The following is a 17,411-nucleotide window of genomic DNA, read 5'->3' as shown; positions in this document are numbered from 1 at the left end:
CGCTATCCTCCCGGGGAGGGAGATCGGCGCCGGCTTTTTGGCTTCATTCAACAGTCGTTGATTGTCCGTTGGGTACCCGGACGGGGGCTGGGAGACGGGGCTACCAAGAATTCAGTCCCAGAAGTTCAAGGGGAAGCCCCAACGCGGCGCCCCCGTCCCAGCCAAGGACTTGTTCCCCGCTCCCAAAGCCTGAGGTCCTGTGGGAAACCTGGGCATCCGGGGGTAGATGAAATCAGTCCGAGGCAGCTTCTCCAGCCCCGCCGCCCATCCCCTTCGAGGCGCCCCCCCCTCGCTCTCCAGCAGCCCCAGCGCTCTCCTGGGGGCGGGGACTGGAGAGCCCACCAGCCTGCGGCCAGGAGCTGCGGCCCGGCTCCTCTTTAGCTGCGCTGTGGCGTGGCGGCGGGATGGAGATTGGGGAGGGTCCGAATGGAGGGAGTGATTAAGGTGAATGGGCCCCGCCCTCTCTGCCGCCTGCCCCTCCCCCTCTACGACCCACTAGCTGTTCCGCCCCCCCTGGCCCGGCCCGGCCCCGCCCCGCAGAGCTAAATCGGGAGCGCGACTGGAGCTGGAATGCGGCGGTGGGGGGTGCCCTTGATCTCCCTCTGCCCCTGCCGCCCGGCCGGCAACCGGGGCTCCCCTGGCCTCTCACAGCCTACTCATAGGTCCCCGGGGCTCTTTGTCTCCCCTTATCGAGGAGTCTCAGGTCCCTGGGAGTAGTGGAAGGCCTGACCGAGTCCGTGCCTCAGTTTCCCTGCCTGACCAAGGAAAAAGTTGAACGAGTTGGGAACAGGAGGAGCAACCCGCTTTCCCGCCAGGGCCCTGGGCCAGGGCCAGGTTTGGGAGGGGGCCGGCCCGCCCCGCCCCGGCCCGGAGCTTCGGCTCCGCCCTGGCAGGTTGATGGCAGCGGCAGCTGACACTGCAGCGGAGCAGCCCTGGCCCGCAGACGAGAGCCGGGACCCCTCGGAGCCCGTGCAGACCAACGCCCGGACACTCTGAGCCTTGAACCCGCGGCTTCGCTCAAATTCCGACTGCAGAAGAGCCGCCGCGGCGAGGGGACTCCCCTCCCTCCCGGCACCAGGTACTGCAGCCCGGCCCCCAGTCCCAGCCCCCGCCGGGGCCCGCGGCCCGGACTCTGCCCCACCCCCCACTCCCGCCAGGAGCCCGGGCCTATATTGGGACCACGGCCGGGGCCCTGAACCCTTCGGAAACAGGCCCGCAGGGCAGGGGCTGAGTGCCTGGACCCACCGCGGGCGGGCGGGGAAGGGGGAGCAGGGAATCCCCACCCCGGGCCGTCCCTGCAGATCCCTGGAAGGGGGGTGGCAGGAGATGAGCGGGTGCGCCGCCTCTTGTCCCTGCTCACCCCGCCTCAGGATGGGAGAGGCTCAGGGTCCTCGCAGCCCCTTTATCCGCAGCCTGGAGGTACTTGATGAGATCGAGTCCGGTGGGACCCGAGGCGGTAGCTTGGCCCCAAGGAGGGTGGCAGCTTGGGAACGCAGGAACCAGACCGGCTCTAGAGTCAAAGAATCTGAGACGGAATCCCAGCTCTGTTGCCTCCCTTAACACTCTATGTGACCTTGGGCAAGTCACTTCCCATCCCTGGGCCTCAGTTTCCTCAGCTGTAAAACGAAGGGGTTGATCAAGATGATTCCTAGGATCCTAAGAAGGAGTAAGGCTAGGGGGCTGGGAACTACGGGAAGAGGTTCTGTCTTGTGAGGGAGGTTTGGAGACTTTGGAAGGAGCAGGGAGGAAGGAATAAAAAGAAAAGAAGGACGAATGGGATTCATAAAAGAAGGGCAGGATCTCAGAGCCCATTAGACCAGCCCTCTCATTTTATGGTTGAGGAAACAAGTCCAGAGGAGGTAAGTGACTTGCCCAAGGTCATACCGCCAGAAGCGGTTTTTAAGAGTTGGTATTCCTAGCTGTGTGACCCAGGGTAAGTCACTTAACCCTGCCTGCCTAACCCTTGCCCTTCTGTCTTGGAGTTGCACTAAGAAAGTAAGGGTTTGGTTTGATTTGGTTTGAAATTGGTATTAGTGTAGAAAGATGTTGGGAAAGGTTGGAAGGGATGGGAATTTAGAGTGGTATAGAGAAATGAACTGACTCCTGCTTCAGATCTTTGTGACCTTGGATAAGTCACTTATTCCCTACCTGGGCCTCCCCATCTTGGTCTATAAAATGAGTTAGACTGAGGAGGAGTCTTTTCCAGCTATTTACACAGGGCTGGCTGGAGAGTCAGAATCTGTTGAGGTCCATATTTCCTTGAGAGAAAAAGGGCTTCGCTAAAGCAGGAAGGTTTTAGGTTAGATATCAGAAAGAACGTTATTAGGATCTCCTGGGAAAAGATCTGTAGGACAAGGACAGGCCACTAGTTTCCAGGATGAAGTGGATGACCTGAAGGGAGCCAGAGCCTCAGGACTGAAGCTCCAAACCTCACCCCAGGCTTGAACCCTAAGTCGGAGACTGGCATGGTAGCTGGTGCCTCTCCCCTTCCTCTCCTCCGCCCTCTGAATCAAAGGAGTGTGTGGCCTCTCGACATATAACTTCGGCTGGCCAGCTGGGTGGCTCATTAGACAGAGAGTCGGGTCCAGAGATGGGAGGTCCTGGGTTCAAATCCAGTCTCAGACACTTCCTAGCTGTGTGACCCTGGGCAAGTCACTTAACCCCCATTGCCTAGCCCTTACCGCTCCTCTGCCTTGGAATCCATACTTGGCACGAATTCTAAACTGGGAGGTGAGGGTTTCTAAAGAAAAGAAGAAATATAACCTTCAGGAGGGAGGGAGGAACATCTCCACAAAGACAGCCCTTTCCAGGAAGTTCCCAACGTTCTACCCAACCTCCTCCTTCACAGTAGTCGGTGAGCTTCCCGCACATGTCAGCGAGGAGAAACTGAGGCACGGGAAAGCGAGGGACATGGTTCCAGAGTCTGTTCATGGGGCTGGAACTCAGACCCCCTTGCTCCCACTTGAAAAGGCCCAGTTTGCATTAGTGGTCAGCACCGTGGGCCGGAAATCCTTTCGAGCCCTCGGGGGGCCGCACTCAGCCGAACCTGGCCACCCTCCCTGGGCGCGTCCTCCGCCCCGCGGCTCTCATTTCCTGCCTTCTCTTCAATGCCCCATCCCTCCTGCTCAGAGGGGGAGCAGGGCCCCTCCCCCAATCTTCTCTCCCACCCCCATCCCCCACCCCTTCCAGCCATGAGCCGGCGAGTCGTCCGGCAAAGCAAATTCCGCCACGTGTTCGGCCAGGCTGGGAAAGCCGAGCAGACCTACGAGGACATCCGAGTGTCCAAGGTCACCTGGGACAGCTCCTTCTGCGCCGTCAACCCCAAATTCCTGGCCATCATCGTAGAGGCTGGAGGGGGCGGAGCCTTCATCGTGCTGCCCTTGGCTAAGGTGAGGGGGTCCGAGTCCGCGGGGAGGGGCCGGGGGGGGGGGCGGGGCGTGAAGAACGGCATCGGGAAGCGCAGATTGTTCTGCCTCCAGGAAAGATGCCGAGATGCTCTGAGAGCCAATCTCCGTGAGACTGCTTAGTCCCCCCAAAACCCCACCTCTGCCATTTAACCGGATCATGGGATGACTTAGGGAGAGTCACTTCCCCTCCCTGAGCCTCAGTTTCCCCCTCTGTAAAGAGGAAGACCCATGGAGGCTGTAGAGAGAGCACCAGATTCAGAGTTAGGAAACCCGAACTCAGATCCCAGTTCTGCCATTGCCTAGCTGTGTGGCATTATTCCGGGGCCCTTCCACCAGCCCCAGGATGGAAAGTTCCCTCTCCCAGCGCAGGGCACTGACTTGTCCCGATCAGTGTACAGCAGAGGCAGCTCTAGAACCTGACTGTCCAGTACCCTAGCTCTAGAACACAGACTAAGCTATGTCCAGTTAGATGGTTTGGGTAGCTTCCTGCTCTTCATAGGAATGGGACACCCTCATGTCCTCACTCAGCAGAAGTCCCTGCTGGAGTCTGACAGCCTTCATCTTCCTGGTCCTTTGTCCCGTCAGTGGCATTCACTTCAAGGGGATGGATGGACTTAATGCCAAACCAAATCCAGCTCCCTGGGTGACTCCCACCCCACCCCACCCAGGCTGAGATCTCAGGGCTGGAGGGAATGATAGGGGGTGCTCCCATGGGTGCTTCCCATCTCCAGGAATCAAGAATCACGCTGGCTGGAGCAGCTCTGAGAAGGCAGGGGCTGTTCTTGAGATGATCTGGCTGCCTCTGGCTTCCTGTTCTCACTCAGGGATTCAACAGGAAGAAGCAGGACCCTGGGCCAGTGGAGGGCTTCCCTGGAGAGTCAAAACTCAGGCAATCCTGGCTGCCCTTTACCATCGGAAATTGGCCCATGAAGTAGGACCCAGAACAATCACTGTGGCTGGGGAAACTGTTTTTCAGGGAGGGGAGGGAGGGGACCAGGAGGGACCTGAGGCTGTGCATGGCACCCTGTAGTGGCCCGAAGGAAATTAGTATCCTGGGGAGCAGGTACAGAGGAAGATCACAGAAATGTCTCTGGCTCCCTCACAGTCAGAGTGAGAAGGCAGCCTCTGCCAGTGACCAGGACTGGAATCCCAAATCCCTCCCCATTTGCCAGGGCAAGACCCTCACCCCAAGCCAGGGCATCTCCTATAGCCTAGGGGTAAGAGCCCAGAACTTCTCCTTTGGGGCACTCCCCTTCCTTGGGATTCTGCTTTCACTAAGTAGTCCAGGGGCCTTGAGGAAGGACTGTGGCCAGTCCTAGCCCCCGCCCCCACCCTGCCAGGCTGAGACTCAGCTCCCCAAGGGCATGTCCTTGCCCTGATTCCAGCCCTGTCCACTTGGGGGGAGAAGGAGGAGGAGGAGGACAGACCACAGTTGTTGGGGGAGGCAGAGAAGGGGAAGATGCAAAGACCTTACAATAACCACTGACTCACATGTGGACAATGGAGTCACTGGCTGTCCAGGGCCAAGGCTCAGGTTTCCATTGGGCAATGCACAGTATGTCCCTGCACCAATGTACCGCCCAAGCAAGGCATCTGCCTTTCTCTGCTCCTCACTATACCCACAGGGCACTACCTCTGACTTCCCCTTCCCTCCCTTGACAGAGTCCCAGCCCCAGATGAGGAGCCCCTCACCCCTGTCCTGGTACTGGTGCCAGGCATAGGACCCCTCTACACCTGCTTATGCTTGTGAAATTGCAGGTCAAGTGTGAAGCAGAAAGGACCCTGAATTTGGAGTCACAATCCCATCTCTGCCACTTGGGAAAGTCACTTGCCTCCCTGAGCCTCAGTTTCCCTCCTCTGTAAAGCAAAGGGGGTTGGATCTCTGAGGTCCCTTCAGACTTGAAATTCTATGCTCCCTTTAAGGAGTTTCTAGAACACAGCTGCTTCTAATCCCTGGCTCTCATCCAAGCTCCAGAATCCTACCCACTCTGCCCAGATTACCTAGGGCAGTGATGGTGAAACTTTTAGAGACAAAGTGCCCAAACCACAACCCTCATGCCAAATGTGAGCCCCCTGCCTTACCCCAGCAGGGGAGGGAGAAAGCACTCCCATTGGACTGCTGGTCATGTGAGAAATGTCCTCATGCTTGCATGGAAAGGGGGAAGGGAACGGTCCCCTCTGGATACTCCCCCATGAGTGCCATAGGTTCGTCAACACAGACCTAGGGTTCAATGTAAAAGAATGTCCAGGGACAGACAGGAGTTCTGATCTTGATTGTCATTAATAAGGTGGAACAGAAAGCTTGGCTTGGAGTCAGGAAGACAGTCCAAATCCCACCTCCCACAGTAGCTAAATAGCCATTGCCTCTCTCAGCCTCAGTTTACTTATCTATAAAATAGGGGTAATAATACATACAACCCAGGCTTGTTTTGAGGAACACGTGTGGGTAAAGCATTTTGCAACCCTTCAAGCACTATAGAAATGCTAGCTATTATCAGTGAGCGATGTGAACCCCGGCAAAATCATTACCTTCTCAGGATCTGTTTCCTGCTCTATAAAATGAATTGGACAAGATGGTCCCTTACAGCTAGGACTAGCGAGGATTCCTTTTTTTCCTATGATGGGAAAGGTCCTGAGACCCAAACCAGGAGGGAGGAAGGGAGATCAGCACCAAAAGGGAGCTAACTAGTCTCAGCAGCACAAGTCTGGGGGACCTATGCAGAGAATGCTCTCCCCCTCCAGAGAAAGAACTGGAGGAAATGAAAGCATGTGATTTTTCACTTGTTTATGTGGGGTTGGGGTTTTATAGGATTATTCTCTTACAAAAATAAACAAGGTGGAAAGAAAAAAGACAGGGAGCAAACTCCCTTGTGATTTGAAGAAGGGAAGCTGGTTGTGACCTCAAAATCCCATCTCTGAAGGTGAGATGACAGAAGGGAGGGATGGTTCTTTGGAGTCAGTTTCCTGGAGGATGGAGGACAGAGGAAGAATCAAAATAGATCCTATCTGGGGGCACTGAGGGGGCTCAGTGGATTGAGAACCAGGACTAGAGATGGGAGATCCTGGGTTCGAATTTGGCCTCAGACATTTCATAGCTGTGTGACCCTGGGCAAGTCACTTAACTCCCGCTGCTGAGCTCTTACCACTCTTCTGCCTTGGAACAGATAAACAGTACCGATTCTAAGATAGAAGGTAAGGGTAAAAGAAGAACAAATCGATATTTTCTCACACTATCCGTCACTCAGCATCTATGAAATGCCTTCTTTGTGCCAGGCACTGTGCTAAGTGGTGGAGATACTTGGACACAAATAGAAGCGCCCTGCCCTCAAGAAGCTTGCCACGTAAAGGGGGAGCCATTAGATGAATAGAGTTCTGTTGGGGGGGCACTTGAGCTGGCCCCACAGTCGGACTCCTGGAGGAAGGGCAGGAGGGGGGCATGGACGTCTCCAAACTGGCTCTTTGACCTCCCCAGACAGGACGTGTGGACAAGAACCACCCGACGGTCAATGGGCACACGGCTCCCGTGCTGGACATTGACTGGTGCCCCCACAATGACAGCGTGATCGCCAGTGCCTCCGAGGACACCACTATCATGGTAGGAGGGCCGTGCCCGTCTCACCCCAAAGAGGCAGGGGAGGAAGCGAGGCGCTGGGTCCTGGAGCCCCCGGCACAGCTCAGGAGCTATTTTGAGCCCTATTGCCTGGTGTTGGTCCTGGAGCCCTCCTCCTCCCAGGGTGCACCAGTCAGCACTAATTATATCCACAGCCATAGGAGTGGGGGTGGGGAAGGATTGGGGGGGGGGGGAGCACAGGGTAACTGGAACCAAGCGGAAGAGTTAGAAGGGAGGTGACTCAGGGGAAGACACCTGCCTCCGCTGGGATCCAGGCTGTTCTCTCTCCACTCCTGGCTGGCCCTGGCTAGCCCCTCCTGGTCTAGAATTTCAAAGGGACAGATGGAAGCAGGAAGTAAACAGCCCAGGGGGCCATGGATGGTTAAGGGAAGGGTCTCTGTGCTGCAATCAAAGCCCCCCCCCCAAAAAAGGAGGTTCAAGTCTTGCCTCGGACACCAAACTGGGTGACTCTCAGCCAATGCTCTCATCTGTGAAATGGGCTAACAATAATCACAAGGATGCTGTGAGGAACAAATATGCTCCTGGGTATAAAGTACTTTTCCCTCCCATTTTGGGGGGTCAGGGTGCTGGGGGTACAGAGGACTCCCCCAAAGTGCTATATTAATGTTAACTACTTTATTCATTATTTTAACGATATAGAATTGGTTTTGTTCCTAAGTAGTCATTACCTGTGTGACTCGGGGGATGAGGGAGTTGGACTAGATGACTTCTAAGGGAGCCTGTGATCCTTTGCCCCCTGCCTGCCCTTGTGTGGCCAGAGCCTATTGGGGAGTTCGCTTAGCCGTCCTCTCTGCTCTCCCCCAGGTATGGCAGATCCCAGACTACACGCCAGTCCGGAACATCACGGAGCCCATCGTCACGCTGGAGGGCCACTCCAAGCGTGTGGGCATCCTCTCCTGGCACCCCACAGCCCGAAACGTCCTGCTCAGCGCGGGTATGATGACCTGCCTCGGAGGAGCCCTCCAGAGGGGCAGGGGATCACTTCCTGTTCCAGGCAGGGCCAGAGAGGCGGGAGGAGAGTGGCCCAGAGTCCTGGGAGGGGGCAAGTCAGCCAGCCATCACCCTCTGACCCCAGTGCCCCAATGGGTCGTCCCCCCAACCCTGGCCCCTGCCATGCCCTTGTTGGTGACAGCTGTGGCTCCTCTTGGGCAGGAGGGGACAATGTTATCATCATCTGGAATGTGGGAACAGGGGAGATGTTGTTGAGCCTGGATGACATGCACCCCGACGTCATCCACAGCGTCTGCTGGAACACCAACGGGAGCCTGCTCAGTACCACATGCAAGGACAAGACCCTGAGAGTCATCGACCCCCGAAAGGGCCAGGTGGTGGCGGTGAGTTAGACAGTTCCCTTGTCTAGGACCCTCTGACCCCTTCCCAGGCTCCCAACCCTCAGCACCTAGTTCCCTAGACCCCAACCTTCTTGCCTCCCCACGTCACTGACCCCCCAGGTGCCAGGACTGATCCCTTGCACACAGGGTCCTGACCCCCAGCTCTCTTCTCTTTTAGCCTCCAGGCTCCCCATCTTCTGACTCCCCCAGCACCCCCATCCCCTGTATCCCCCAGCACCCTGACCCCCCCATCCGTCTTCTCCTATAGCATCCAGGCCTCTGACTTCCCTAAGACGCAGCCCCTGACCCACCAGATTTCTGATCTGGCACACCGCCCGCTCCTTCCACTCCCAGCACGGGCACCCTCAGACCTTTGACCATCCCAGCCCTGTGTTGCCCTGGCCCTCGCTCCCCTAACTCCCAGCTCTCTGACTCCCGTGACGCCCAGATTCTGATCTCTCCTTCCTCTGACCCTCCCAGCCTCTTCCCCATCTCTCCATCCAGCTGACTGCAATTGTCTTACCGCCCTGACCCCTAGCTCCCTCTCCTGCCCATGCCCCAGCCCCAAGATGCCCTAGACAAGGAGGCCGGGAGGGAAAGGGTAATAGGAAAACGGCTGCACCTGGAGTTCCAAAGCCCTGGGAGCCCCATCCTGGCCCCACAGCCTGATAGTTATGTTCCCCTGGACAGTCACCATCTGTAAGTGTGCCCAGCTGGGCTAGAGACCTCGTAAACCGTGAACCATTCTGTAAGCGTCCAGAGTCGTGATCGTAGCTCTCTGCCCCCTGTCCCCAGCCCCTTGGGCAACATGATCCTCTAACCCTCTAGTCCCTTACAACTATGTGCCCAGTCTCTCTGCCCCCTGCCCTCTGCCCCCTGTCCCCAGCCCCATGGCTCCCTGATCCTCTAGTCCCCTTACAACTATGTGCCCAGTCTCTCTGCCCCCTGGCATCCAGCCCCATGGCTCCCCGATCCTCTAACCCTCTAGTCCCCTTACAACTATGTGCCCAGTCTCTCTGCCCCCTGTCCCCAGCCCCATGGCTCCCTGATCCTCTAGTCCCCTTACAACTATGTGCCCAGTCTCTCTGCCCCCTGGCATCCAGCCCCATGGCTCCCCGATCCTCTAACCCTCTAGTCCCCTTACAACTATGTGCCCAGTCTCTCTGCCCCCTGGCATCCAGCCCCATGGCTCCCTGATCCTCTAACCCTCTAGTCCCCTTACAACTATGTGCCCAGTCTCTCTGCCCCCTGTCCCCAGCCCCATGGCTCCCTGATCCTCTAGTCCCCTTACAACTATGTGCCCAGTCTCTCTGCCCCCTGCCCTCTGCCCCCTGGCATCCAGCCCCATGGCTCCCCGATCCTCTAACCCTCTAGTCCCCTTACAACTATGTGCCCAGTCTCTCTGCCCCCTGGCATCCAGCCCCATGGCTCCCTGATCCTCTAGTCCCCTTACAACTATGTGCCCAGTCTCTCTGCCCCCTGGCATCCAGCCCCATGGCTCCCTGATCATCTAACCCTCTAGTCCCCTATGTGCCCAGTCTCTCTGCCCCCTGGCATCCAGCCCCATGGCTCCCTGATCCTCTAACCCTCTAGTCCCTTACAACTCTGTGCCCAGTCTCTCTGCCCCCTGGCATCCAGCCCCATGGCTCCCCGATCCTCTAACCCTCTAGTCCCCTTATGACTCTGTGCCCAGTCTCTCTGCCCCCTGGCATCCAGCCCCCTGACTTTCTAGCTCCCTGGCTTTCCTAGAACCCAATCTAGAACCAGTGGTTCTCTGGGCCCTTTGGTGCCCATTCCCTGAGTCTCCCATCCTTTAATAGCCAGCCAAGTCTTCTGTTTCCCTAGTAGTCAACCTCTGGTGCTCTGAGCTACCTGGCACCTAACCCCTGGTCCCCAGGTCTCAGTTCCCCTGTTGTCCGGCCTGTCGGCCCCTTGGCACCCTGCCCCGTCACAGCCTTCTCCTGACTATCTCAGCCTTTTCCCAGCTCTTTCCCTTCTCCCCTCCTCTGCTCCCTACCCTCACAGGGGATTCTAGGTCAGAGGCTGGACCCAAGAAGCAGGGATTAGGAGGTCGGGAGTGGGAGTGGGAAGCTCCATCCTACCACCAGCATCCAAAGAGTGAGGCCAGAACCCCAGGAGAGCCCTCCTCCCTGACCTGACAACACCCCAGCCTCCGCAGAGGCTGGGAAAGGACCATGGAAGCATATTGGGAGCCCTGTACGGGAAGGGGGATGTAGCCTCCCTTTCCAAGCTGCTCCTCTCCTGGCTCCCTCATCCCCCAGACCAGCCTGGGGTGAGATCATCCTAGCTGGACCTGAGTCAAGAGACATGGGTTCAAATCCTGCCTTTGGCACTCAGCTGTCAGACCCTTAACATTGCTGGGGGAATACTTTTGTCATCTGTAAAGTGGGGGTGATGTATGCTGCCCCCAGCCTGCAGGGCTGTTGTGAGGCTCAAATGAGGTCATGAATGTCAAGGGTTTTGCAAACCTCGTAAAATGTTTAAGCCCATATTAATCAATCCCCCAACTCCAGCCTGCTTTGCCTCCTGACGGGGGAGGCTGGGGAGGTGCCTGGGTCGCTGGCCTCATGCATTAGCCCTTACCATCAGTGTGCATCTGTGCTTGGCCATGCACATCCATGCGTCACATTACAGGGGCCACATCTTTGTGTTTGCTCCTACGCGTGTGTCCATGATCCACGGGTCCCCGGGCTTGGAGGGGGAGTGTCGGGGCAGACGTGGAGGTTGGGGGGCTGCCGGGGGGCCGGGAAGGTGGGCTGCTCTAACCCCCTAACCCTGCGAGCAGGAGCGAGCCCGGCCTCACGAGGGTGCCCGCCCGATGCGGGCCATCTTCACCGCCGACGGGAAGCTGCTGAGCACCGGCTTCAGCAGGATGAGTGAGCGGCAGCTTGCACTGTGGGACCTGGTAGGATAAGGAGAAGAGGCTTCCGAGCCCTGGCTTCAGGGGGAACCTGGGGGCCATGTTGGGGGATAGCAGGGCAGAAAGGACAGTGCCAAGGCAGGGGGCCCTCGGATGAGCAGGAGGGGCATCGGGTCCAGCGGTCCCCCTCTAAATCTGCTCCTGGGGAGGATCCTGAGTGATCTCCTGCCAGAGGGACCTGCCCCTGGGGGAACGCTTGGAGCCTGCCGGAATTAGGAGCTGCCGCCACCGCTGACCCTCTTCCCCACCCCCCACATCCTTCCAAGGCCTCAGGGTCCTCCCTCCCCTCCAGGGTGGTAAGCTGGATAACACTGTGCTCCTGTCTCCCTCCCCCTTCCCTGCTCCCACCCCCATTTTGCTCCCCCCCCCAGGAAAGGTTTGCTGCCCATGAAGGGATGAGGCCCATGCGGGCCGTCTTCACACGCCAAGGCCACATCTTCACCACGGGATTTACCCGCATGAGCCAGCGTGAGCTGGGCCTGTGGGACCCGGTAACGCAGCTGGTGGCATGGGGTGTGTGCCCCAGGGACTGGGCATCTTGGGGGTCAGGCACACCTTCCCCTCCTGGGGCTCTGGGGGCCCCAGATACACACCCACCAAGACACCTAAGAGCTGGATTTTGAGTCAGAGGCCCTGAGTTCAGATCCCACTCACCAGCTTCTGAAGGCCTTTCTCATTAGACCATGGTAATCCTATAAGTCACTTAGATTCTCCAGGCCTCAGTTTCCCTCCCCGTAAAATGGAGAGTTGGACTAGATGGCCTCTGAGGGCCCTGATGGGCTCCTCACCCTAGGAGAGGGGAGGAGGGGAGCTGCCCCTCCTTGATTTCCCTCCACCTCAACCCCCAGGTCCTATGAGGGCTCTGTGTGATCCAGCCCTCCTTCAGGCTCCACCTGCCTGGCGATGCCAAGTCCCCAGGGGGTGGCGTGATGCTGTGTCTGCATGGGACAAGGGGGCAGAGGGGTGTGATGCTTAGAGTTGGTGGGAAGACTGCTCCAGCTCAGAGGGCGCTGGAGGGGGACTCCCCTGCCCAAACATCACTCCCTGCATCCTAAGCTCTCTTCTGGAAACTTGGGGAGCGGGGAACCAGAATGGGGAGCATGGGTTCCCAGCTGGCCAGGAAGTATAAGCCCAGCCTCACCCTGCTGTGTGACCTGGGGTAGGTCCTTTCCCCCTTGGCTGAGCCTATTTTCTCCTCTGCAAAAATGGAGAGATTGGTCTAGTTGGCTCTTAAGAGGCTTTCCAGCTTTAGCCCCTAATCAATCACCCAGCATGCTCTGGGCACAGGGTTTGGGGAGTGAGTGGCACTTTGGTCCTGCGAGCTTGGCACTGACCTCTGGTGGTCACTGGGAACCATGCAGCTGAGAACTCCTGGAATTCTGGGATACTCCCAAGTTCCCATGGGGCAGGGGTGCTGATGCCCAAGCATGAGCAGGTGGTCCAGGGAGGTAGGGCAGGGCTGGTCACGCCCCCTGTGCTCCACCCAGAACAACTTTGAGGAACCCATGGCCCTCCAGGAGATGGACACCAGCAATGGGGTCCTGCTTCCCTTCTATGACCCCGACTCCGGCATAGTCTACCTGTGTGGCAAGGTGAGGACCTGAGGGCAAGGAGAGATTGGGGGACTGAAAAGGGGTGTTTTGGGGTGATGGAAAGAAGACAACTGGGCAAGGAGTCGGGACAGCTTGGGCCATGCCATTTAATCTTCAATCAATGAATGAGCACCGAGCTAAGTGCCCACTGTATGCTGGGCAACGTGCTGGACCCAGAGGGTGCCAAGACAAAAACAACAATCCCTGTCCTCCAGGAGCTTACATTCTATTGAGAGCAGACATATTGGCAGTGTGGGCTTGAGTGAGTCACTCACTACCTGTCTCTGTGTCTTGACTTCTTCCTTTGTAAAATGGGTTAGATCCAATGGCTCTCCAGCTCTGGCCCCAGAATGACCCTAGGACCCCCATGACGAGATTCCCTGCAGGGGCATCAGTCTCAGGAATCTCCCCAAGTCAAAGTACTTCCCAGAGGATAGAGGAGGCAGCAGGGCATTTGGACCCCGAGGACTTGTTGAGCTGTTTTAATGCTGCTACTTGTCATGAGCCTGACCTTGGACAGGTCCTCCTGCTTCCCTGGGGCAATGAGAAGGTGGGATGCTAGACCTAGGACCTTATCCGACCAGCAGGGAAAGAATGGGAGGAGGACAGCCTGAGACTTCTGGGCATCAAGGTAGGAATAGTCATGCTCCTGAAAAGGGGGCAGCCCGGTGGAAAGAGCTCAGTCCCTGATCTGAGGTGGGCTTTACAGGGAGACAGCAGCATCCGGTACTTTGAGATCACAGACGAGCCCCCCTTTGTCCACTACCTGAACACCTTCAGCAGCAAGGAGCCCCAGCGAGGCATGGGTTTCATGCCCAAGAGGGGCCTGGATGTCAGCAAGTGTGAAATTGCCAGGTCAGCCCTTTCCCCCTTCCTCTCCATCCCCAGGATGCCCAGCCTGAAAGAGATAATCATACACACACACACATCATGGGTCAATGAAGTCTTGGATGTGGACTCAGGACCTATTGGATTCCTCATTTATAAAAATGGAGATGAGGGGAATAGCTAGATGGCTCAGTGGGTTGAGAGCCAGACCTAGAGATGGGAGGTCCTAAGTTCAAATTTGACCTCAGAAACTTCTAGCTATATGACCCTGGGCAAGTCACTTGATCCCCATTGCCTAGTCCTTACCAGTGTTGTTTTTTAATGGGGATAAGGTATTGGACTAGACAAGCTTAGGTCCCTCCTCAATCTAAATATGTATATCTGTCAACATTTATTAAGCACATACTATGTGTCAGGCATTGCACTAGGGCGCCAGGGATATAAAGACCAAAAATGACACCCTCCTTGCTCTCCAGGTGCTTGGGTGCTAGAGAATGCCTCTTTCTCCTGTGGAAGGTGGGGGAAGGAGGATCTCTCCCTTTCTGGGCTAGCTCCATATGGAAGCTGAGCTGGGAGAAGGGTAGCTGGGGTGGGGGGGTGAAGGCTTTCTAGATCTGGTGATACTTCACCCTTCCCCATCCTCCAGATTCTATAAGCTGCATGAAAGGAAATGCGAGCCCATCATCATGACTGTACCCCGAAAGGTGAGGGATTTTGTGGACCTGCCTGAACCCGGGGAGAGGGGATTCAGGCACTTGCCTCTCTGTGCCTCAGTTTACTCATTCATCCAAAGTAATCATTTCCATGCTGCTTATTTCACAATGCTCTTAAATATTTAAGCATGGTGTAAATATTATAAGAACTAGGTCACCTTGGGAAAATCACTCGGTGTCCCAGACAACTCTCCAAGACAGGGATGCTTGGATTCCTTGGGATAAATTTAAGGGGGACTATGAGCTTGAATCGGACCCCAAACTCCTTATCTGTTTTCCACTAATAGCTCATTGAAATTGACTATGGACTTGAAGAAACCATTATTTTTAAAATCATGATTCTGAGAAGGGGTCCAGAGGGTTCTGTAGACTCTCCATGGGGGCTGTGACAAATAAAGGTGAAGCACCCCTGATGTAAGCCACTATATGGTGTTTTCTGAACTGGGGTTCAGAGGGGCAGCGAGTGCCTTGTGGGTAGCTCCTTGGCTGCTTTGAAGTTCATAAGAGCAGACTCTGAGCGCCACTTGAATGACTGGGTGATCTGGGGAAGGCACTGGGCACCTCTTGGATACTAAATACAGAGAAAGGTGGCAACATGCATTGGCAGAGGGAGCTCCTCATCTGGGAGTTCCTCTGCTGATGAAATCAGATGCCGGTCCTCATCGCTGTCCCTGGTACTATGAATCAGGAGCTTCCGAACACTGAATAGAGCAGCACACACTGTGGGACAGGAAGGACTTGGTCAAAGGGGAGGGCATCTCATCTGGGCATGGGCATATGTAGGAGGCTCACCACCCTCTTTCCCCCATCCTGTGCAGTCAGATCTGTTCCAGGATGATCTGTACCCTGACACGCCAGGCCCGGAGCCATCCCTGGAGGCAGATGAATGGCTGGCAGGCCAGGATGCAGACCCCATACTGATCTCCCTGAGGGACGGCTACGTGCCCCCCAAGAGCCGAGAACTTCGGGTCACCAAGCGCAACATTCTGGATGTCCGGCCGCCAACTGGTCCTCGACGCAGCCAGTCAGCCAGTGATGCCTCCTTCTCGGTGAGCTTGGTCCCATGCCAGCAGGACCCTGACTGCTCCATCCTCACCCTGAGCTTCTGACTGAGCCTCAGTTTCTCCCCTAATTTTTAAAAAAGTAGAGGGGATTGACTGAGGTGTCTAAAGAGATAGCATGGAGCAGTAGGAAGAACACTGGCTTTGGTATCAGAAGTCCTGAGTTCAAATCCTGCTTCAAGCCTAAACCATTTCCCCTCATTTAAATCACACTTCTGACTCCCGGTGTGATGCTGGGCAGGTCCCTTCACCTGTCTGAGCCTCAGGTTCTTCTCTGCAAAAGAGATGGAAGAAGGACTTGGGTCAGAGGACCACGCCGGTCCCTTCTAAGACTAGAGCTTTGGTCCTGAGGGCCACTTGGGTAACTTTCCTGCCAAACTCATATTCAGTGCCCCCAAGATCACTTCCTGCCTTCCCCTGGACCCTCACCTTAGGAGGGAAGAGGTCTTTCTGACATCTCCTTGTTGCCTTCCCCTCAGCAGCAGCAGCAGCAGACCCTGGAGACGTTGCTGGAGGAAATGAAGTCCCTCCGGGAGAGGGTCCAAGCTCAGGAAGAGCGCATCACAGCCTTGGAGAACATGCTTTGCGAGTTTGTTGATGGCACTGATTAGCACTGCCCCCACCCCAGTCCCCATCTCCTGCTCCCACCTCCCTTCTTCTGACCCCAGGATGGGAGGGGAGAGCCTGGGCTAGGGGTGGGTTGGCATGAACTCAACCCAGGGGACTCCACCCACCAGAGAAGATGGAGAATAGAACGCTGTCCCCAGCTAGAACGTGGGGTTTCATTTCTGAGAGAGGAGCTCAACCCCTCTCAGTGGGGCATCGGCCGGCCCCCAACTTTGTGTGTCCAGAGAGGGGGGGGGGGAGAGGGTTGTGGTTAGCATTCACTCATTCAACTCCAACGTGTGCGGAGCAGAAAAGACAAAAATGAAACCATCCCTGCCTTCCAAGAACTTCCGTTGTTCTGGGGAAGACCTGGGATGTGAACTGAGGGCAGAAGCAGGATTGTGGGGGGCCAGTAGTGTCGAGAGTGGAATTTTTAGGCTAACCCCTAGGACATGGGCAGGGCAGGGAAGACAAGGGATCAGGGCACCCCTTTGGGAAACAGGTTACTGGTGAATGGCCCCTTCTGCCCTAGGCGCTCTCCTTCCTTTCTCTCCCCAGCTGCCACAGGGATTAGAGGGTTTGGACCCTCAGGGTCAAGAGACCTGGGTGGTGAGAGATTTCTCCTTAACCCAGCCCTGGGGGAATGCTTTGCCCAAAAGTTAGTGTAGGAAGTTAAAGAGGGCAGAGACTTTCTACTCCATCACAGAAGGGCGTAAGGGATTGTGGGAGAGTTCTCCCCAGGTTGGGCATGTAGAGAAAACCACTGGAAAGGGCCAAGTAGATACCATCTCCTCTTCCATCTCTCTCACCCCACCCATTTCCCCAAGAGCATTTAGGCTTCTGTCCTGGTGTGTGAAGGCTGTCCCCCACCACCATCCTTACAGGCTAGGTGGAAAGGTTTGGCTTGGAATGGAGCAGATTTTCCACACTCTCCCTTGTTCCTCTTTGTGCCTGTTCCCCATCATGGGTTCTGCTCTTTAAAAAGGAGATTGTGGAGGATTGAAGAATTAAATATTTTATTAAATACTCAGCCTAGGTCTCGTGTGTATGTTTATATCTGTCTGGGGACCAGAACCCAATGAAACAGAAGTTCCAGCTGGCCTGGGGCTGAAGGCCAGCTTCCAGACTGAAAAGGAAGGAACATCCATCCTAGTGAATGTTTGGGGATCAAGGGACCCTTAACCCATGGCTGCTGCATCTCCTAGGAAGGGATGAGAGAGGAGCTAGCATGACTGGTCCTCCTCTTCCACCCCTGATGGTGGAAGTAGCATCCTGAAGAAGGAAGAGCCCCACTGCCTTCC

At 56.3% G+C, this 17,411-nt stretch overlaps 1 protein-coding gene across 2 annotated transcripts; it reads left to right on the top strand.

The window, feature by feature from the left end:
* Window positions 1-329: 329 nt before the first annotated feature.
* Window positions 330-17,140, top strand: CORO6 (coronin 6). 2 transcript variants are annotated; one of them, XM_007485716.3, is made up of 11 exons: window positions 330-1,078; window positions 3,190-3,389; window positions 6,880-7,002; window positions 7,843-7,972; window positions 8,191-8,372; window positions 11,682-11,801; window positions 12,798-12,902; window positions 13,612-13,757; window positions 14,377-14,434; window positions 15,262-15,492; window positions 15,987-17,140. In XM_007485716.3, the coding sequence occupies exons 2-11, from the start codon at window positions 3,192-3,194 to the stop codon at window positions 16,113-16,115; spliced, it is 1,422 nt and encodes a 473-aa protein (XP_007485778.1). In that variant the 5' UTR covers window positions 330-1,078; window positions 3,190-3,191; the 3' UTR covers window positions 16,116-17,140. The 2 variants fall into 2 exon arrangements, with proteins under 2 accessions (XP_007485778.1, XP_007485777.1); XM_007485715.3 differs by having other exon boundaries at window positions 349-1,078; window positions 15,984-17,140.
* Window positions 17,141-17,411: the final 271 nt, after the last annotated feature.

This window comes from Monodelphis domestica, chromosome 2 (assembly GCF_027887165.1).
Source record: "Monodelphis domestica isolate mMonDom1 chromosome 2, mMonDom1.pri, whole genome shotgun sequence".
Taxonomy (NCBI): domain Eukaryota; kingdom Metazoa; phylum Chordata; class Mammalia; order Didelphimorphia; family Didelphidae; genus Monodelphis; species Monodelphis domestica.
Note: the sequence above shows the minus strand (reverse complement) of the source record. Positions and strands in the feature narration are given on the sequence as shown.

Bases quoted from the DNA above. Each gene is read 5' to 3' on its own strand.
- CORO6 (XM_007485715.3), top strand. From the start codon at position 3,192: ATGAGCCGGCGAGTCGTCCGGCAAAGCAAATTCCGCCACGTGTTCGGC. The intron at 7,973-8,190 runs GTATGATGACCT...CCTCTTGGGCAG, and splicing joins AAACGTCCTGCTCAGCGCGG to GAGGGGACAATGTTATCATC. The intron at 13,758-14,376 runs GTCAGCCCTTTC...CCCATCCTCCAG, and splicing joins AGCAAGTGTGAAATTGCCAG to ATTCTATAAGCTGCATGAAA.